Source organism: Lepidochelys kempii, chromosome 27, assembly GCF_965140285.1.
Source record: "Lepidochelys kempii isolate rLepKem1 chromosome 27, rLepKem1.hap1, whole genome shotgun sequence".
NCBI classification, from domain to species: Eukaryota; Metazoa; Chordata; order Testudines; family Cheloniidae; genus Lepidochelys; species Lepidochelys kempii.
Genome location: NC_136406.1, coordinates 14,778,012 through 14,800,459, shown reverse-complemented (window position 1 = coordinate 14,800,459; position 22,448 = coordinate 14,778,012). Strand labels below are relative to the sequence as shown.

At 43.4% G+C, this 22,448-nt stretch overlaps 1 protein-coding gene across 12 annotated transcripts in view; it reads left to right on the top strand.

Moving 5' to 3' along the window:
- The window catches only part of FBXL20 (F-box and leucine rich repeat protein 20), a 70,123-nt gene that overhangs the window by 10,954 nt on the left and 36,721 nt on the right, over positions 1-22,448 (top strand). For 8 of the 12 annotated variants that reach the window (XR_012156388.2, XR_012156389.2, XM_073325969.2 and 5 more), the window contains 2 exons: positions 4,155-4,226; positions 7,681-7,742. Coding sequence is in view for 9 of the 12 variants with exons in the window: in XM_073325969.2 (XP_073182070.2) it covers positions 4,155-4,226; positions 7,681-7,742 (134 nt within the window). In the remaining 3 variants the exon portion in view is untranslated. The other 4 variants (XM_073325968.2, XM_073325972.2, XM_073325973.2 and 1 more) reach the window with 3 other exon arrangements.

Here is a 22,448-nt window from a genome sequence, read left to right as displayed (position 1 = left end):
GCACTGGAGCGACTGTAAGAGGACTAGGATTTGGCAGGCATCCACCGTATTGTCTCTCAGTTGGATGAACAACCATAGGTCCCAATGTGACAACATAGGCTAGAGGAGGAACTTGTCTATCAGCTATTAGCTTGGAAAGCTCCAGATAAACTGCATCCTTTTTTCTGTGGTGCTTTGAATTTCATGCTTTAGAAGAACAGTGTTCAGGTTCAAGGTCCACATCTAGGCTAACACTTTGTGTTAGATTATTGGGTTTGGCACTGTTTCTCTTAAAGTCCTGTGTGATTTGATTTAAAAAGAACAGCCCCTCACTGATGCTAAAGTCAGATGCAATCTCAGCTGAGAACCAGCTGACTTTGTCAGCAACATAGTAAACACTCCTGACCTTGCTAATACGCACAATCAGCTGTCTTATACTTCTGACTACTTGATGTTTAAACCCCATGAAGAGCTACCATTGTAACTAGTATTTTAATGCCCATCTTAATTGAGGTAAAATATGGTTCTTGACCACTAAGCATGTAGCCATTAACTGATGTCTGTCAAAAGGCATTTCCACCCCTTGAGGTTGGTACATGCTAGGGATACCGCCTCACCTTTCTTCCTTGTATGTGGTGGTATTTGTTATGTCTCTTTAAAAGAGAGCATAGAGGATGTCACACGTCTCAGGTGATGTACCCGCAAAAGTAAACCGTTGTTAGATGGAAATGAACAATGAATAAAATGTTAGCATGCAAATATACATCTTAGCCATCCTTCTAATGAGAGGGAATGTGAATTTAACCTGGAAATTGCTTGGATATAAATTGCACTTGTTGATAAAGCAGAGACAACACACACGATCTCAGTTCCTCCATCTGATAACATCCTGAATTTGGCAGTTTAGATGCTGCTGTCATTGTCTTGCATGTAGGAGAGAAGAGAATCTGATTGCTGTGCTGTCCAGGGTTTACTGTGCATGAACTATCTGTTTTCTGGAAGAAGGAAGGGGCAGACTTTATTTTTAAAGGGAAGATTTGAGTATGTTGCAATAGTGGTGTGTCAGAGACTAGAAGGTGAAGCCAATACTCAGAAAATTGCTTTAAGTTTTTAAGGTGATAAAGTAAAGTAATAAAATTTATGTGGAGTTTGTTCTATAGATTAATGTTCCCAAACAGTTTTTGTAAACAGAGTGTGTCTTAAAATGACGACTCATTTTTAAGATGTTTTAATAAAAGTAAGAGTAAATCTAATTGAAAAGAGAACTTGAAAAACACAGATGTTTAGTTTTTCTTCTTAGGTTCAACTTCCTCCTGTACGTACACACACTCCTCCACTCTGCCAGAGGTGACATTTACAGAAATTTCTTAAGATTTCACCAGCCCAGGAAGACCTTTGCAGCACACAGCCTGGTTAGAATTGGGGTCCTAGGTAGTTCATATTCCATGTTTTAGGCTGTTTTCAGGAAGACAACACTGCACTGGTTTATATTCATAAAGTTTTATTTGGAACTGTGAGGACTAGAAGCTTAACTGTTTTCTTAAATTCAGCATTAACTAAATTCTAAGCACCCTTCTCACTAAAGAAAGTTTTCTACTCCCTAGTGCAACATGCGTAAATCAGTATGTGGGTCCCTGAGAGATGAATAGAGATGTTTGTGTTTTCTTCAGTTGTACACTTTGTATTTTAAAAGCAAACTTTCCAATATATTCAGCAAATGGAAATCTCATTTATAGGCAAAATATTATATGCTTCACTAAGGCTTGGTGGGAGGCACAGCCTGGCACCAAACTAAATATGCTCACCCACGCTTTAGTCTGTCAGACTGAAGTTGCAGAACCCACAGTCTCATTGCACCCACACTTTTTGAGGCTCTGATCGTGTAAGCACTATTGGAAAAGCTCTGAAACAACTGCTGCAATAGTATGATGATGTAGTACTAGCGTATATTGTAACTTATTTATCTAGGACATGTACACAAAATTGTTTCATTTGTACAACTTTACATTTATTATATTCAAATACTCTTTTTGTATATGTATATAGTATGTTATACACCACTGCTGCACATGCGAAAATATTCATAACTATAAAAAGGTACTCTGGTTCACTTACACACAAATAGGGTTACCTGAGCTACAATGCTGACAACGCATTTTGCCACCTTATGCAGATACCATTGCCCAATCCTCCACTGATGGCCTAAAATATTACCCCATTGTAATCACTGCACCCTCTAATGAATGGTTGGTGTAGCAAATGCATGAGTAGCAACTTCAGCATCCTTACTATATAAAGGTGATTAACTGTAGATGAATTTCCTTACACTCATATGACTTCTTAAAAGTTACAATAGTGTCAGACAAAATATATTGTCAGTTTGCAATGACTAGTATCCTGAAGAACTAGAGGGGATGGTCATAGCATAGTATGCGCTAGAGGACAAAGGAAAAAGTGATAAAACAAACTAGACAGTCTCCTCCCCCCTACCCCCCGCCCTTTCAGGCTGTATACTTTCCTAGGCTATAAGATTTGTACTTATTTGAGTCTTTCAGATACTTTTGCCCATGGGCATACAGAGTCCATTCAGTTAGATTTCTGTTCGGTTTGGATCACTGTGGTAGTTTTACATTCTGGAGAGAAGTACTATAGTGTTCTTAAATGGGTACTTAATGACAGAAATCTCTGTAGAGGCATCGGTCTAGTAACCAATGCAAAATCATTCTGTTTGGGATTCTTTGTCATTAGCTATGCAAGTCTACATGGAAGACTTTGCATAAATTAAAGGGCATCCAGCAAGTTATGTCAGGTGACTGAGCCTGAAAGATCCTTTCCTTATAGCTGTCACCTATGGCATTAGTCTAACAAAGTTCTTAACAAAATGCATTCCCTGTATTTGTATGCACACACTCATCAGAACGCTGGGAAAAAAAGATAATTCTAGCCATGAGCCTAATAGGGTTAGAATTTTTCTTCTTCGGCAATAAATGTAGCTTGTAGCCCAATTAATACATTGTTAAGAGTTGATTTTAGGATAAAATCCAACAGCTTTATAATTTCTTCAGAGTTGCAAAGTCATACTGCCTAACACATAGTTGCAATTAAATGAATCCTGTGTGTTCTCCCTTTTCCTTCCTGTCCCTTCTAATAGGGGACGTATTTCCATGTAGAAATACTGCAGAACTGCATAGGCACAATAGCTCGGGAAATATTTCCAGAGCAGTGAAATGCCTGTGTGTGAAATGTAAAACTTCTAGCTGACATATGCCCTGGAAAATTCCACAGGTTCTGCCAATTTTCCAGCTTTGGCACATGAGCTGGAATATATTTATGGGAAACACAAGCCATCCTAACCTACTAACGACCAACTCCTTTAGGTATTGTGACGTTGGCATGTTGTCCACCTCTTGGCCATGGTAACAAAGGAGTCATTTCAAAATATAAGCAGACATTGCCTTCAAAGGCCTGTAGGAGATTAGCAGTATTTAAACAGGACAATCTTACTCTTGTGTTTCTCTCCCTTTTTCTGGTTATTTTACTTGTCAAAATACCACAAATTTTCCCTAGCCATGTAGCAGGTTATGGCAGTCTGTACAATGTGCTACTCCCCGTTTTGAATTCCACTCCATTTCCATTGTGGTGTGTTACCTCCTGCCTTGAGATATTTCTGCACCCTAGTTTGTGGTATTAAACACTGACTGCAGTGAAGCTGTGTTCTTTGAGTTATAGTCATCCAAGTGTGGAAGACCTCTGCATAGCCCAAAACCACTGAAGCACTGCTGTAGCTATCCAGTGGGGAGGTATGGGAACGGAGATACTCTAGAGGGTCTTGTGCACATCAGGAGGGCTATATACTGCCTCTGAAAGGGGATATTTTCGTGGTGGTAGAGGGGCAACTGGAGGGGGCGGGAATGGTTTCAACAGATAAACTGGAACAGTGGCTGGGAAGGGGCTGCGTTACTGTGCCGTGGCTTGTCTTCATGTTGGAGGTGTGTGTGTAAATTCTATACTCCCGTTCTACCCCTTAGTTCTTGTGCAGTTCCTTGCACAATCATCTTGGGCTTTACATAAGGGGTGGATTTCATTCTTTATGGGGGCAGAGGTTTGGGTTAGATTTTACATTTTTATATGGGCAGCAAAATTAACACACAATAAATGCATTTGTTTTCTTATAGTTTCTGGCAAGAAAACCCATTCAACAGAAAAACATCTGGTGTTGGAGGGATGTTAAGAAAAGCAAAATCAAGGTCAATAAAAATTATTTCTGGAAATAAAGTCAAAAGATTTGAAGTCCTGGTTAACTTCTAACATTTCAGAAGTTAGGTGTATTCTTGGTGCTGACTTGCTCGTGAGCCCCCACACCACAGTAAAACTAGTCACCCTTTTCAAAAGTTGTGCAGGTAAGCACAATCCTTATTTGGAAAGCAGATTGGTAAACATGGAAGACTGCAGATTTACACTGTACATCAAATGGTTTCTGTCTTTACTCTTTTTCTCCCTTTCCATTTCAATTGTACATGGAGAGAATAGGTAAGGACCTCTTTCTCTGAGGAATTTGTGTCAGTTCTTCTGTTTGGTTTATTATTGATACACTGCCAAATAATTAAAGGTTAGTTCTTACCAAGCTTGTTCCCCCCTCATGCATACCTGCTTAGTGCATAGGGAGGAAATAATGCTGTATAAATAATTCTTGTCTGTATAATCTTATTTTGATTTTTACAATGCATTTCTAGAACTTGAAGTGCATGTAAAAATCAGAGATCCAACTGGCCACATTAGCAATCCTAGTCAGTCTATCCCCCCATCACTTGAGTACCATGCTTTCCGACAAGGCTTGTGAAAATAGGTGGGACTTTCACTGTAGCCTGAGTGTCACCAAACTCGGATTCTTTCAGAGCAGAATGAGGGCCCTTCGCTGAGAATGTCCTGCCTCTAATCCCCTCACCTTAAATCTACAAGGTGTTACCATCAACAATTTGCAACTTCCTCAGTATTGCTCAAGGTGAAGGACAGTTTCTATAGTAGTCAGAAACTAAACAATGGGAAGGGCTTTGTAGATTTAGGTCAACACCTTGAATGGCACCTGGAATGGACTGAAGCAAGTGGTCAGGTGTCATACGCTGCCTGTGGAAAACTCAAAGCAGGCAGCTGCATTCTATAGTAACTGGTTTCCAAGTAGCCTTGAAGTATAGCCTCAGCTAGGGATGGGAGGTAATTAATGTAATGCATGGGTCACTGTGGTGGTCAGAATCCAAAAGAAACAGTTGTAACTTAATAGCCAAGTTTAGATGGGTTTGCGGGGTGGGGATGAAGGAGAAATTAAGTTGTAAACTTCTAGGTGTCGTCTCTATTTCAGGACTTTATGTGCCTTGGATAATCTCTTCTAACATGAACCTTTCTAACCTGTATCCTACCGTTATCTGGCTTGTCTCTCTCCGCTCCCCACAGAGTGTGGAATGTTGGTTCAAACATACTATACTTGCACAGACTGTTATGGGGAGAGAGGTCAGGTACACCTCTGTATTACTCTGCCAATAGGACTTAATCCAGAATCTCCTTTCCTTACTGAGCAAGTAGGTTTTGTTGTAAGCAACTCACAGCTCCCAGAATGTTGACAATGCTGCTTTGGTACTCTGGTCATAGTCAGCCCCAAGTCCAGCACGACAAACTTGTGATTTGCACTGTCATTACCTGCAAAGCATCAGGTAATATAAATGGTTGGAAAATAGAACTTGGGTTTATAAATCACTAACTGCTATTGAAAATTTTACCCTTATTTCTAAAGAGCAGTTCTGATATCTGCTTGGGATGACGGTACGTGTGTTTCTTTTTATATATGAAAAGAAACCCATATTCTGTGGACTTTTGTTTACAGACCGCCTGCTTCATTACCTCTGTCTGCAGGTGATACCTACCTAGGAGCCTTCATATATGCAGCATGGTGGTTTATTGTGTTAAAGTATGATATGTGTAAGGACAGTTTGGAGTTTTTCTGGTCTACTGTAGGATTTTCAACATTCAGATGTCTTTCCTTACTTTGCCTTTTGTATTTCAGGAAAATAGATGTAGCCTATTTAAGACATGGGAGATTTCTGCTGTCCTTTTTTAACTCTTTTAATCTGATCCTCTGCCAACAGAAGAGTGACCTACCTGGTGGTGTGTTAATGCTGGGTTTATTTGCTTTGCATCTATACAGCCAGACTGGTTTAGTGAAGCCCACTTAATCAGCTGATAAGAATCAACCTTTTCAGAATGTAACTTCACTGCTCATCAGTCTTGTTAGGCTTTGCATTTGTGGGGTATAACTTATCCATACACAACAGTTCTTGCGTGTGTTTTAGGAGAAAGGTTAGAAACCTTGTTAATGAATGAAACTCGTTATTTTTAGACTTGTTTGTTTGCCAGGTTTGATATAACACTTTCACTGTCAGTTGGAAATGTGCTTCAGCACTACTGTATGATAGGTATGGGAAACTTGAATGCTTGACCCAAGAATACAGAGCAACAAGGCTGCACACATCAGTGATCTAGGTATTCGTAAGTATTCTCTAATTGGCCCTCCCCCAGGTTTAAGTGCATATTTCAATGGGAGGAAGTACTAAGCCTTTAAATACATGCAGATCATCCATGGAAGCACATGAGATTCTGCCTTCCTTATAAGACTTGTTGGTAACTAGAAAACTGGGGCTTGGCTAGTCTGTTTTTGATACAGCTAGTGAGGTGGTTTTAAAATTGATTAGCTGATCAGCGAGCCCTTTTGTAAATTAGTGGACTGCTATGTCGTTGAATAATCTTTAGGGGTGTGGGGCGGCGGGTGAGAATGTGTGTGTGTGTCTCTGTATGAGAGAGAGAGAAAACAAACTCTTGCTTACTTGCCAGTGGAGAGGAATGTAGTATTCTCCCTGAATCCTCTCTTCCCATTGCAGAGCTATGCAGATCATGCTACTCTTCAGGTCATGCTTTGTGGTCACGATCCTGTGGAGGAGCAGGCACTGCTGGTGATTTTCTTCAAAGCTCACAAAAGCTGTTCCTTTATCCTTTCACGGCAATTGTACAGGCAGTGGTGGTACCCTTCTAGTTAGGCTCCTGAGTTGCAATCAGTACCTCCTCCTCATCTGCTCTCCTTGCTCTTTTCTTCACTTTTTGTCAAAGAAACAGGAGCCAGCACACACCCTTCCTGAGTCACCATTGCCTGTACATTGTGGCTCCCTGAGTGCCCCATTGTTGCCTTTCTTTCCAATTCTTCTTGTTCCCTGCCCGCTGGCACTAGTGGCACAAGGTTGTTTGGAGTAATGTGCCATTTTTCTCTTTCCGTGAAAAGGCCTGTGCTTTGATGCATGTTCACAGCACTGACAGGGATTGAAAGTCCCTTGTTAGCACCATACGCGATCAGATGCTCCTTCATACAGTAGGTTTCGGCCTGTAACACCCAACAGCCCCTGTTCTCCCAGAACCGTTTATAATTAATCCCTCTCTATCAACCCATGAAGCATTTTTGGCCCAATTGAGCAAAACTACATCAGGCATCAAATGCCAGTCGCACACTGGTGCCCAGTCTGAGAACTTGAGAATTTAAGCACAAAGTTGGCCCTGTCGATGCAGTTGAAATTGTCTTGTTAACCAGCAGTTTTGCTCCTAGAAGTAATGATTTATAATGAAAATACAGGGTGGCTAAATGATTTAAACTGTTTTTGTTTGCAGATGTTCTCAAACAATGACGAAGCTGTGATCAACAAAAAACTTCCGAAAGAACTGCTCCTTCGGTAAGTTGCCTTCCAATTTGTGAAACTGGAGAATTTCTATGTATCTGTTTACAAGCAATAGCTAATTTAGCTGGTTCATTCACAAGTTATGAGCTTGGATTGCTTCAATTATAAAGCCATAAACAAACACTATGCTGATCAAAGGCCTGCATTAGCCACAGTTTATGCTAAATATTTTGTTGTTGCTTTTTATGTCTTCGTGAAGTGTTAAATGAATTTGCTGGTCAACTGTTTTCATAGATAAAAAAGTTATAGGTCTAAAAGGCCTTTAATAAAAATAAGTGCTAGGTATAGGCTAATACCTATACAGTCTAAAATAGAGAAGGAGTACTTGTGGCACCTTAGAGACTAACCAATTTATTTGAGCATAAGCTTTCATGAGCTACAGCTCACTTCATCGGATGCAAGTGAGCTGTAGCTCACGAAAGCTTATGCTCAAATAAATTGGTTAGTCTCTAAGGTGCCACAAGTACTCCTTTTCTTTTTGCGAATACAGACTAACACGGCTGTTACTCTGAAGTCTAACAAAAAGAATATAGGCAGAGAGTGTCCTATTTTAATGTGAAATGTTTCATCTGAAAAAAACCCCACACAACCCCTTTCTCCCAAAGACTTAAAATGTGAGAAACTGTTGGACGATGGCCAAGTTCCCACTTGAGCACATTTAGTCGCAGCTGCTGTAAATAGTAGCTGAGTGCTCAGCATCTCACGGGATGGGACTCCTGTCATGGTATTGTGGAATCTAGCTTGTGTTAGTATCTCAATCTATTTCTTATGCTGTGACTGTTACCTTCATGTTTGCTACTGAAGTGAAAGTTTGGAGCAACATAAGTTTGGGCAGCTATTTTTCAAATCTGGAAACAAAATTCTCCCTTTTTTCATCTCTTGTTTTGCTCAGACTAGAGCATAGCTTGTACAGAATAGTAGCTGGCAGTCTGTGCTGAGGATCTGAATTATTAAAATGAGCAAACTTCTTGAAATGCGTGTGAGTATTGCTCAGTGATGTTCAAGATTTAATGGTAGTAAAGTCTTTGGAGGTGAGCCCTAGCCTCTGAAAAAAGCACTAGTCCATTTAAAATAAAATGAATAACGATTATCTGATATTCTGTAATGTTTGTTACTTCTCACAATACCCCATTAGTTAGAGCCACAGATGTTGGGAAAAGCTTTCAAAAACACCTATGTGATTTTAATGAAAATCATTGGGACTTGGGCTGTGAAGTCACATAGTTGCTCTGGAAAAATTTACTTGTCACTGTAGCACCTGAACATGTAATTCACTAATCTTCCTTGAAGGGTAATGTCTGGTTGTTTACTGGCCACAGATTGGGGTGTTCCCACCACTCAAAGCACCAACTCTGCTACCTTGAATCTTGCTCTGGTCATTTGAGTTTTCATCAAGTGTATTGAGAATCACTTTTTCCAGAACCGTCTCCACAGGCATCTCAAACCTTCCTAATACGGAAGTAAATCTTGAACTGAAATAACTGATTATTCTATAAAATGTTTAGTTCACAACTGACACCGTATATTCTCCTTGCTGTTGTGGATAGTTGTTTTTGACTTTGCAGTGTAGGCACTTAGCAAATGACAGTCCCTGTCCCAAAGAACTTATGGTCTAAAAGACGAGCCACAATAGGTGGATGAGATAAGCTGGAGGATGAGGAGGCTGGGGTAACAAATATAGGATGTCTTAGCACAGACTAGCTGTGTGTACAGTTCTGAGCCAATTACCACGTGTAAGTGCGGCACGGGAGTGAGTGTGGAAGAATGGGTGATCGAGTGGCACCACTGGTATAGCGGAGGCAGGAGTCTACCCTCACAATAAGATAACCGGATGTATAGGTAGGTTTGGGTCCAGATTGCAAAGGGTTTTGATAAGGCAAGAATTTTGTGTCTGATGCACTGGAAGAAAAGGTTCCAGTGGAGGAAGTTAGAAGGGGCGACACAGTTGGTGACAAGCTAGAAAGATGTTAGTAGCGGCATTTGAATGGGCTTGAGGGGGGGGGGAAAGGTTGCAGGCATCAAGGCCAGAAGGGAATAGATGATCAGAGCTTGGATGAGATTTCTGGCACTGTAGTCAGAATGGAAAGGTCTCAGAGGGGTCAGTAGGCCCTTTCAGAATCTAGGGAAGTTGTTGCAAGATGTTAGGAGGAAGAGCTTTTTCTCTCTCTGGTCATGTCTACTAAGGTATTTTGCTCTCTCAAAAAATTTCCACTTGTGTTCGTCAATGGAAGCAATAGTGCAGACAAAGCTCCCAGGGCTGGATGCGTTTTTAGTATGGGAATGGTAATAGTAGTTCATCCCTTGATGTCACTTTTTCTTGGTACACGCTGATGAATTGTGTTTTGTGTTCAGGGTTATGCTAAACTTTGTTTTTAAAAGGAATAAGGAGCATGAGTTTATAAAAGTTAAAGTTCCTAAGTAAGGGTTTGGCTTGCTGGAATCCATCATTTGCATTCTGTGAAAATTAATTACTGCAGATTGACAGTGCAGCCTTTGAAAGAGACTTGGATGCATTTGTCTAAGGGGATCTCCTGTAAATGAATGTCAGTGTCTACAAGACAAAGACTTGTGTGTGTCAGCAATGCTGCTGGATAATTTCTCGTTCCCCAGTTTGGCCATTCTGAGGATGGTATTGATGTATCATGTATGTGGTTGTGAAGTGAAAAACTGTACTTGCGCCCATTCCGTTGTGGGAGGGTGCAAAATGGGCGGACAATAGACCTTATCACCCACACAGTGTAGAAATCTGTGTGAATTTATTATCATTCTCTCATCCTGCCTAGCTGCTGAGGTTTTTGGTGAAGACCTACGGCACTTTACATCTTCAGATGGTCTTTATCTAAACACTTTTGTGAATACATAGGAATGGATTCATTGCCCTTTCTACAGATAAGGAAATGGAGGCACAGATTAATAGTAATTTAAGTGTTCCAGGCTGGAAATAAGGCATAATTTTTGACAGTGAGTAATTAACTATTAAAACAATTTACCAAGGTCAATTTTTAAATCAAGATTGGATGTTTTTCTGAAAGACATGCTCTAAGAACTATTTTGAGGATGTTCTGGGGCCTGTTATATAGGAGGTCAGACTAGATAATCACAATGGTCTCTTATGGGTTTAGAGTCTGTGATTTCCATCCCCCTGCTGAATCCAAAAAGCTATGCTTGATGTGAACTTATATGAGAGCAAATCTGCTAAATGTTTCTCTTTTGAATCCTGAGCAGGAGATTTTAAACCAGTGACTAAGCAGTTCTGCTGTGGCTACATGGCCCACAATATTGTTGGAAATAGTGACTTGACTCTTGCGTTCTGTGAGTGTATCCCTCTAATGAGAAGCCCGTTGTACAGCATAATTATCAGTCTGTATGATCTTGCTGTCAAAATCTCCATTCAAATTCCAGGATTGGCCCCAAATATTTTTGTGTTATGGTAATGCCTAGGGATCTCAGTGTGCAAATATAGAATAAGAGCACTGTCCTGAAGAGTTTACAATCTAAATAGACAAGACAGACAAAGTGTTCGGGGGAGTGATGTAACATATAAGCAGGTGAACACTATGAAGTTTCACAAAAGTCATGGTAGTGCCATGATTTTGTGTTTTGTTTTTTTTTAATTTTGCAGGATGGAGCTTTGTTGGGAGAGGATTATTTCAAGAGACAAGGAAGGTAGAGGTCACATTAAAGGGGGGTAGGAAATCAGGGGTACATGGAAGACTGGATGTGAGGCTGGAGTAAAGAAACTGTAAGGGAAGGGGCAGGGAAAACTGGAGTGAACAGTCAATCAGCAAAAAGGAAGAATGTCCACAACAAATGCTATTTTAAATAGTACAACACCTCTCCCCCCCCCCCCGCCTTGATCTCAGAGTCTGCATGTCCCTGCTTCAGCCACTTATCTCTGCTTCTGCCCATCTGAGTCTCTGGCTGGCTACTCCCAGCAGTATTTGCTGCCACGTTTCTATGGCTGGAGTGAGGGGTGGAATGGCATGTACCCTACTGCACCAGAAGTCTCTTCACAGATCTGAGTCCAGGGAGCATTAGGGTTGAGGTACTCAGGCTGGGTCTCTGCTCCTCCCTTCTCTTCTCCCCCCCAATGATATTTCTGTACCTGCTTCAGCTGTCTCTCTCTGTTGCCACCAGATGAGTTTCTAGGCCCTGGTCTACACTAGGACTTTAGGTCGAATTTAGCAGCATTAAATCGATGTAAACCTGCACCCGTCCACACGATTAAGCCCTTTATTTCGACTTAAAGGGCTCTTAAAATCGATTTCCTTACTCCACCCCTGACAAGTGGATTAGCGCTTAAATCGGCCTTGTCGGCTCGAATTTGGGGTACTGTGGACACAATTCGACGGTATTGGCCTCCGGGAGCTATCCCAGAGTGCTCCATTGTGACCGCTCAGGACAGCACTCTCAACTCAGATGCACTGGCCAGGTAGACAGGAAAAGAACCGCGAAGTTTTGAATCTCATTTCCTGTTTGGCCAGCGTGGCAAGCTGCAGGTGACCATGCAGAGCTCATCAGCAGAGGTGACCATGATGGAGTCCCAGAATCGCAAAAGAGCTTCAGCATGGACCGAACGGGAGGTACGGGATCTGATCGCGGTATGGGGAGAGGAATCCGTGCTATCAGAACTCCGTTCTGGTTTTTGAAATGCCAAAACCTTTGTCAAAATCTCCCAGGGCATGAAGGACAGAGGCCATAACAGGGACCCGAAGCAGTGCCGCGTGAAACTGAAGGAGCTGAGGCAAGCCTACCAGAAAACGAGAGAGGCGAACGGCCGCTCCGGGTCAGAGCCCCAAACATGCCGCTTCTATGATGAGCTGCACGCCATTTTAGGGGGTTCAGCCACCACTACCCCAGCAGTGTTGTTTGACTCCTTCAATGGAGATGGAGGCAATACAGAAGCATGTTTTGGGGACGAAGATGATGATGATGATGAGGTTTAGATAGCTCACAGCAAGCAAGCGGAGAAACCGGTTTTCCCGACAGCCAGGAACTGTTTCTCACCCTGGACCTGGAGCCAGTACTCCCCGAACCCACCCAAGGCTGCCTCCTGGACCCAGCAGCCGGAGAAGGGACCTCCGGTGAGTGTACCTTTTAAAATACTATACGTGGTTTAAAAGCAAGCATGTGAAAGGATTACTTTGCCCTGGCATTCGTGGCTCTCCTGGATGTACTCCCAAAGCCTTTGCAAAAGGTTTCTGGGGAGGGCAGCCTTATTGCGTCCTTCATGGTAGGACACTTTACCACTACAGGCCAGTAACACGTACTCGGGAATCATTGTACAACAAAGCATTGCAGTGTATGTTTGCTGGCGTTCAAACAACATCCGTTCTTTATCTCTCTGTGTTATCCTCAGGAGAGTGAGATATAATTCATGGTCACCTGGTTGAAATAGAGTGCTTTTCTTCAGGGGACACTCAGAGGAGCCCATTCCTGCTGGGCTGTTTGCCTGTGGCTAAACAGAAATGTTCCCCGCTGTTAGCCACAGGGAGGGGGGAAGGTTGAGGGGGTAGCCACGCGGTGGGGGGAGGTAAAATGTGACCTTGTAACAAAAGCACATGTGCTATGTATGTAATGTTAACAGCAAGGTTTACCCTGAAAGAGTGTAGCCACTATTTTATAAAATGTGTCTTTTTAAATACCGCTGTCCCTTTTTTTTTTCTCCACCAGCTGCATGTGTTTCAATGATCACAGGATCTTCTCCTTCCCAGAGGCTAGTGAAGCTTAGAAAGAAAAAAAAAAAACGCACTCGTGATGAAATGTTCTCCGAGCTCATGCTGTCCTCCCACACTGACAGAGCACAGACGAATGCATGGAGGCAAATAATGTCAGAGTGCAGGAAAGCACAAAATGACCGGGAGCAGAGGTGGCGGGCTGAAGAGAGTAAGTGGCGGGCTGAAGACAGGGCTGAAGCTCAAATGTGGCGGCAGCGTGATGAGAGGAGGCAGGATTCAATGCTGAGGCTGCTGGAGGACCAAACCAGTATGCTCCAGCGTATGGTTGAGCTGCAGCAAAGGCAGCTGGAGCACAGACTGCCACTGCAGCCCCTCTGTAACCAACCGCCCTCCTCCCCAAGTTCCATAGCCTCCACACCCAGATGCCCAAGAACGCGGTGGGGGGGCCTCCGGCCAACCAGCCACTCCACCACAGAGGATTGCCCAATAAAAAGAAGGCTGGCATTCAATAAATTTTAAAGTTGTAAACTTTTAAAGTGCTATGTGGCATTTTCCTTCCCTCCTCCACCACCCCTCCTGGGCTACCTTGGTAGTCATCCCCCTATTTGTGTGATGAATGAATAAAGAATGCATGAATGTGAAGCAACAATGACTTTATTGCCTCTGCAAGCGGTGATTGAAGGGAGGAGGGGAGAGTGGTTAGCTTACAGGGAAGTAGAGTGAACCAAGGGGCGGGGGGTTTCATCAAGGAGAAACAAACAGAACTTTCACACTGTAGCCTGGCCAGTCATGAAACTGGTTTTCAAAGCTTCTCTGATGCGTACCGCGCCCTCCTGTGCTCTTCTAACCGCCCTGGTGTCTGGCTGCGCGTAACCAGCAGCCAGGCGATTTGCCTCAACGTCCCACCCCGCCATAAACGTCTCCCCCTTACTCTCACAGATATTGTGGAGCACACAGCAAGCAGTAAGAACAGTGGGAATATTGATTTCGCTGAGGTCTAAGCGAGTCAGTAAACTGCACCAGCGCGCCTTTAAACGTCCAAATGCACATTCTACCACCATTCTGCACTTGCTCAGCCTGTAGTTGAACAGCTCCTGACTACTGTCCAGGCTGCCTGTGTACAGCTTCATGAGCCATGGCATTAAGGGGTAGGCTGGGTCCCCAAGGATACATATAGGCATTTCAACATCCCCAACAGTTATTTTCTGGTCTGGGAATAAAGTCCCTTCCTGCAGCTTTTGAAACAGACCAGAGTTCCTGAAGATGCGAGCGTCATGCACCTTTCCCGGCCATCCCACGTTGATGTTGGTGAAACGTCCCTTGTGATCCACCAGAGCTTGCAGCACTATCGAAAAGTACAGCTTGCGGCTTATGTACTCAGCGGCTTGGTGCTCCGGTGCCAAGATAGGGATATGGGTTCCGTCTATGGCCTCACCACAGTTAGGGAATCCCATTGCCGCAAAGCCATCCACTATGACCTGCACATTTCCCAGGGTCACTACCCTTGATATCAGCAGATCTTTGATTGTGTGGGCTACTTGCATCACAGCACCCCCACAGTAGATTTGCCCACTCCAAATTGATTCCCAACTGACCGGTAGCTGTCTGGCGTTGCAAGCTTCCACAGGGCTATCGCCACTCACTTCTCAACTGTGAGGGCTGCTCTCATCTTGGTATTCATGTGCCTCAGGGCAGGGGAAAGCAAGTCACAAAGTTCCATGAAAGTGCCCTTATGCATGCGAAAGTTTCGCAGCCACTGGGAATCGTCCCAGACCCGCAACACTATGCGGTCCCACCAGTCTGTGCTTGTTTCCCGAGCCCAGAATCGGCGTTCCACAGCATGAACCTGCCCCATTAGCACCATGATGCATGCACTGGCAGGGCCCATGCTTTCAGAGAAATCTGTGTCCATGTCCTGATCACTCACGTGACTGCGCTGACGTCGCCTCCTCGCCCGGTATCGCTTTGCCAGGTTCTGGTGCTGCATATACTGCTGGATAATGCGTGTGGTGTTTAATGTGCTCCTAATTGCCAAAGTGAGCTGAGCGGCCTCCATGCTTGCCTTGGTATGGCATCCGCACAGAAAAAAGGCACGGAACGATTGTCTGCCGTTGCTCTGATGCAGGGAGGGGCAACTGAGGACATGGCTTACACGGTTGGCTTCAGGGAGCTAAAATCAACAAAGGGGGTGGCTTTACATCAAGGGGTATTTCAGGCAGGACTTCACGGAGGGTTCCAATAAGAAATGGTGCACCTAAGTTATTGTTCTTATTGGAACAAGGAGGTTAGCCTGGCCTCTGATTGATACATGGCTAGATTTACCTCGCTGCACCTTCTCTGTGAGTGACTGCAGTGTGACCTAGAGGAATGAGTCCCCTAGACAGGGGAGGAGGCAAATGAGTACAAAACAAATCTGGTCTATTTCTTGTTTTGATCCACTCCATCTATCTTTTACATCTTTGGCTGGCAGCAGACGGTGCAGAAGGACTGCATGCCATCCACATCTCATGGCTGCTCGGCAGAAGATGGTACAGTACGACTGCTAGCCATCCTCATCTCTTGCCTGCCCGGCAGAAGATGGTACAGTACGACTGCTAGCAATCCGTATCGCCTGCCTGCTCACCATAAGACGGTTCAATAGGACTAACTGCAGGACTAAAGAGAATGACCTGGTCAAGTCACTCCAGATTTAGTCCCTGCGCCCATGTCTGCCCAGGCGCTCCCAGCCGACGTGGCCAGGAGCACCTCGGACACGACAAGAACGGCTACCAGTCATACTGCACCGTCTGCTGCCAGAAGGCAATGGGTTGCTGCTACTGTGTAGCAATGCCGTACCGCGTCTGCCAGCACCCAGGAGACATAGGGTGACGGTTACCTGAGCGGGCTCCATGCTTGCCGTGGTATGGTGTCTGCACAGGTAACTGAGGAAAAAAGGCGCGAAACGATTGTCTGCCCTTGCTTTCATGGAGGGAGGGAGGGAAGGGGGGCCTGACGATATGTACCCAGAACCACCGGCGACAATGTTTTAGCCCCATCAGGCATTGGGATCTCAACCCAGAATTCCACTGGGCAGCGGAGACTGCGGGAACTGTGGGATAGCTATCCACAGTGCAATGCTCCTTAAGTCGACTCTAGCCTCGGTACTGTGGAAGCATTCCGCCGAGTTAATGCACTTAATGTACTTAGAGCATTTTCTGTGGGGACACACACACTTGAATATATAAAACCGATTTCTAAAAAACCGACTTCTATAAATTCAACCTTATTCCGTAGTGTAGACATACCCTAGGGGCTTACACCTTTTTAAAAAATGTACATTTCTAAAAGAGCCAAACCATCAAAAGGTGGAATTCAGTTTATCGCCTTCTCATTCCAGCACAGCTGCCAACTTCTATTTGGACAATGTCGAGCTGCTTGGTTTGTGTAGCAATGAATTTAGATGCTCCCTCCCTGAGACAGGCCAACAGCTGGCTTATTGACTCTGAAAGGTGAATTCATGTTTCATTTTTGGCACTAGTTGTGGTTAATTTAGACATCTGTTTTGCCAAAATAGCTGCGTGCCAATAGTTTCTGTACTATCTAACATGATTGCATCGATAGTCCATTGAGAAAGGGCATTCATACGTTAAGGCAAGCTGCCAATTGACTTTTGAATGTAGGCCAAACTCCACTGGGAAGTCAGAAAGAGTTTTTTCCTAGAGAAATGGTGGTATCTACTAGTTTCCTAAGGAATTTTTACTCCACAAATATACATTTCTCTGGCTTGGTCTCCCTGGCCCTAAGGAGTTTGCCTTTTCCAAATTGGTTCACAATAAGGTCACGCAGCTTTAAAATCCTCCCCCTCCTGGTTTGATTGCCTTCTGTTCGGTCCCCGCTCTGCTGCCCCATAATCTCCTGCCTTGTCTCAGCATACAGCGCAGTGGCTTTGCATCTACCTCCATATTGATTTCTCCTTCGGTAGCTTTATTTCTGCTCCAAATGAGTGAAGAACAGCACACAATTGAATGGCTCACCTATTGGAGGCTCAGCAAACCGTAGTCTGTGCCTACTTGGTCAGGCCATAGGAACCAACTTAATAGGAAGGGAACAGAGCTTGACTGTTTGCCAGAAGCTGGGAATAGGCGACAGGGGATGGATCATGATGATTACCTGTTCTGTTCATTCCCTCTGGGGTACCTGGCATTGGCCACTGTCGGAAGACAGGATACTGGCCTAGATGGACCTGTGGTCTGACCTAATATGGCTGTTCTTATGACTTGAATAGGCTGGGTTGAAGGTCAAAGCGATACAATGGATGGTAGCCTTTTGACAGCTGCATATCTTTAAAGGCCTCATCCAGCTCACCTTGACGTCAAAGGCAAAACTCTGTGTTGTCAGAGGAAATGGTGGTGGTGATGGGAGAGAGTAAAGAATCTCTCAGAAAATCCTGACTGGATTTGAAGAAGTTGGAACGATAGAAATGTGCTGGACGTTTCTTCATAGAATATATTTTGGCGACTTACCTTGCTGTAGACTCTGCTAGTACTACCAGAGCAGGCAGTATCCTGCCCTTTCACAAAGCTTTTCTGAACCCCTTGGTCCTACTGTTATTGAAGAGTGGTCATAATTTGTTGCTTTCCAATGGAATTACTTAATCTCTCTCATAGGAAACAGATTTGACTTGGGTTAATGCTGATAATATTTAGATAAGTGTCTGCCTCTCCCCCTCCAATGACTGTTTGAACAGAAGTTAAACGGCATGGATTATATTCTTGCTGCCACTCCTCTGTGAGGGGGGGAAAAGGCAAGTACGACAACATAGCAGTCAAATGTCAGCAGATGTATTTCATCAAAATAAATGCTGTGTAGAACTTAAAAGCAAAATGAGTATTTTCATGGTTGTTTGAAATTATAGCTGATTTTCTTCATCCAGTAAATCAAAACTAGAAGAGTCTTCATGCAGATATACTATTAAATAACCTGCTAATTTTTTTTAACCAACTTCTCAAGGTTTGATTCCGACTGATAGCTATCTTTATTAGCCTAGTAAATAACAATGTAGAGCTGTACAGTGAACTAGAAGGATGTTTTGTACAATATTTTTATGCCCAGAGTCATATCCTCCAAAATAATTTGGAACAACTCCAAGAGGTGGCTCTCTTTAGTAAAAAGAAAAGGAGTACTTGTGGCACCTTAGAGACTAACCAATTTATTTGAGCATAAGCTTTCGTGAGCTACGAAAGCTTATGCTCAAATAAATTGGTTAGTCTCTAAGGTGCCGCAAGTACTCCTTTTCTTTTTGCGAATACAGACTAACACGGCTGTTACTCTGAAACCTCTCTTTAGTAAATGAACGTTGCTATATGTAGGATCTAGAAAGGACTAGTTAGATCTCTTCCAAACTTCTGAAAGCACACAATGCTTCCCTGTTGTACAGTCTCATTTTAAACCAGTCATGGGATATTAACAAAAAATGTTTAAGTAGGGTTGGATTATCTATGCTTGGGTTTTTATGTTCTGTTTCTACTGTGCAGACTGCATAATTCAGATTAGGGTGAGGAGAAGTCCAGTATTTAATTATCACCCATACTGTGTGTGTATTGGAGGAGGAACCCTGTTTCATCATTGCCTAGCCATGCAGGGCAACCTGTTTTTCCCCTCTAGCAGTTTCTCTGAGGAGAAAAGCCTGTCCTTGGAGTTACATTGGAAAACGAACTTCAGGGCATTCAGTGTGCTCCTGTGTTCTCTCCAGCAACTGTGAGGTGCTACAAGCTTGAGCCAAGTTGTGAAGCAGCCAATGTGCACAGCAGAGCATTGACTTGCTGAAACAGTATTCGTTCATAGTCTGATTCTGCTGAGTCGTTCTTTGGTATCCGTGAGAAAAGACTAGGGGAAAAGTAGTGCAGACAGCATTTAGAAGTGTCTTTTTTGCCTTTTTAAAAAAAAAAAAAAAAAAGAGTAATCTTATTAGCTATTTAAGAGAATGATTTTAAATTTGTTTGTCTTCCATGAACCTAGTCATTGTCAGGCAACCACTCCCAAGCAACCAGTCTAGCTTGGGCAGTCAAAAACCCCACAAGAAGAGTGCAGGGAGGCTATTGAGGGAGGTGTGGCAAGAGAAATGAAAAGTAAGATTAAGAACCCTGTAATCTACGTATATTGGACCATACAGAGATGGACTTTTAGGATCAGGAAAACTTTTCATGTGCTTTTATTTACTCTGACCTCAGAGGTGTACCCTCAAGGGTGAAAGGGGCAATTGTCAGCCATGTTAGCATCCTTTATACCTTGGGTCCTGTTACTGGAATATTTATTAATGGCTTGGAATTTCTATGGAGGAAGAAGAATTATAATTTGTGGAAAGTGAGCTTGCCTTATGGTTTAGCTGTGGTTGTGTTCTATAGATACTTGTGCTTCATGTAACAAGAATCCAGAGAGACAATAAAAGTATTTTCCTCGCTTCCAACATGCCCGTAGTCCTCACATGACGGCTGATACATTGGCTGATATCTTCCCTCAAATTAAGTATGACATTTGTATGCTGAGGATTTATTAAAAGATTTCAGACAAGGTATTGGATTCCTTTCTGAACACCCAGTACTGGAGTCAGAGCTGGGTGTAATAATGAAATGCATGTTAGCACCAGAAAATGAGGTTGAAAAAAGCGGTCATACTTCCAGTATGTCGGTGTGGACCCTACAGCAGGTGTGCATGTGCCTTGTGCATATGAGATTGAAATTTTCTGATTAGCAGAGTTTGTTGTCCTTCATGCTTCTGTGTAAGGGCATAAAGGATAAATTTCAGAGTGACAGCCGTGTTAGTCTGTATTCGCAAAAAGAAAAGGAGGACTTGTGGCACCTTAGAGACTAACCAATTTATTTGAGCATAAGCTTTCGTGAGCTACAGCTCACTTCATCGGATGCATACTGTGAAAAGTGTAGAAGATCTTTTTATATACACACAAAGCATGAAAAAATACCTCCTCCCACCCCACTCTCCTCCTGGTAATAGCTTATCTAAAGTGATCACTCTCCTTACAATGTGTATGATAATCAAGGTGGGCCATTTCCAGCACAAATCCAGGTTTTCTCACCCCCGCCCCCCCCACACACCCACAAACCCACTCTCCTGCTGGGTTTGTGGGTGCGGGGGGAGGTGTGTGAGAGAACCTGGATTTGTGCTGGAAATGGCCCAACTTGATTATCATACACATTGTAAGGAGAGTGATCACTTTAGATAAGCTATTACTAGGAGGAGAGTGGGGTGGGAGGAGGTATTTTTTCATGCTTTGTGTGTATATAAAAAGATCTTCTACACTTTTCACAGTATGCATCCGATGAAGTGAGCTGTAGCTCACGAAAGCTTATGCTCAAATAAATTGGTTAGTCTCTAAGGTGCCACAAGTACTGCTTTTCTTTTTGCATAAAGGATAAAGTGATTGCAACCCTCCCTCAGCTCCTTCTGACTATCTGTGGCAGTGAGATAGAACTTGGTAAGTCTCCTATCTGCTACTTTTCTTTTGAGCTTCATACTCCTCTTCTAGACAAGTTCTGTCATAACCAGCCCTCCTGCACCCCCCATATTTTTGGTTACTACTTTAATTTGGACCTTCCTGAAATAGTGCAGAAAGTGGTCTAAAATTTTCATCTAGACCAGTCAGTCAGCCTACCTTAGTTTTGGGAAAAAGAATGCTCTGTGCTGGGAGATGAGAAATTGCACACCCTAAAAGATAGAAATTATTTTGGTGAAGTTCTCTGGCCTGTTACACAGGAGGTCAGAATAGATGATAACAGTGGTCCCTTCTGGCCTTGGAATCTATGAATGTATATTGAAAGGACCAAACAATTCAAACTGTCTCCCTGTCTGTTTATAGCCATAGCCAGACATTTTAAAAGTCAAGCCATCTCTTCACAGAGAACATTGAAATGGATAACAGCGTATCTCGCTGTGTTAGCTGGCTGGTGAGCCTCTCACTCCACCAGGACACAAGCAGTGTCCTCCATCTGCTTCAAGAATGTGCCGGTATCAAATCTGTAAGGTGGCAACTCACTGACCTTTGTTAAACACCATGCCTTAGACTTGGCTGCCAGGTGAGCAGTATTTCAATCGCTGTTCAACTGATTCAGCTTGAACTCCTCATTCCCACTGTCCTCAGGAGATGTTGCTTGTAGGTGTCCCACAATGGGGTCAACTCTAACACCGAAAGGATTATTACTTACCCTGCAGTAACTGTGGTCCTTCGAGATGATATAGTCAATGTGGATCCCACTGCCTTCTCTCCCTTCCCACTCTTAGAAATCCTCAGTTATACTGGCCTTTTTTATTGCAAAGAAACTGGAGGAAGGTTGCCTGTGCTCCATCTTTTATGCCCTTGGATGGGCGCATGAGGTAGCCCAGGGTGATGCACTGCCCCAACGGATCCGCTCGGCCAAAAAGAGAGAATCCTCTTGTGCACAGGAGGCCCATGTGCTCCTATAGCGAAATCCACTCGGACTCTGATGTCTTGAAGTGTTACAGTTACTGTAGAATAAGTAAGTGTTCTTTTCCCACCCTGCTGTGGACTGGCTGCCAAAAGGGTGTTTGCAGTGTTGTTGTTGTGTTGGTCTCTGGATAGGAGAGACAAAGTAGATGAGGTAGTATCTTTTATTGGACCATCTTCTCTTGGTGAAAGAGACGAGCTTTTGAGCTTCACAGAGCTCTTCTTCAGGTCTGGAGAAAGTAACCAGTGTCCAAGCTACAAGGTGGGTCGGATTGTTAAGCATAAGCATCATTGAGGCATGACAGTGGCTGTCTCCCTACTCATTCAAAGCTATCTGGCTACACAACTGTCCATACATGTGGAAGAGCCTGTTTATGTAAATGACTGTCCAGATCACTGCAGTCAGTAGGGCTTCCTCAATACTGCGTAGAAATGATGCTGGCTTGCGGAAAACAGATGAATTATGGGAGTTTTAGTTTGACCCAAGCCACAGACTTCTGGTTGGCATTTCACACTGCATCGAGAAAAATCATAGAATATGTAGAATCCAGTGGCAGAACACTG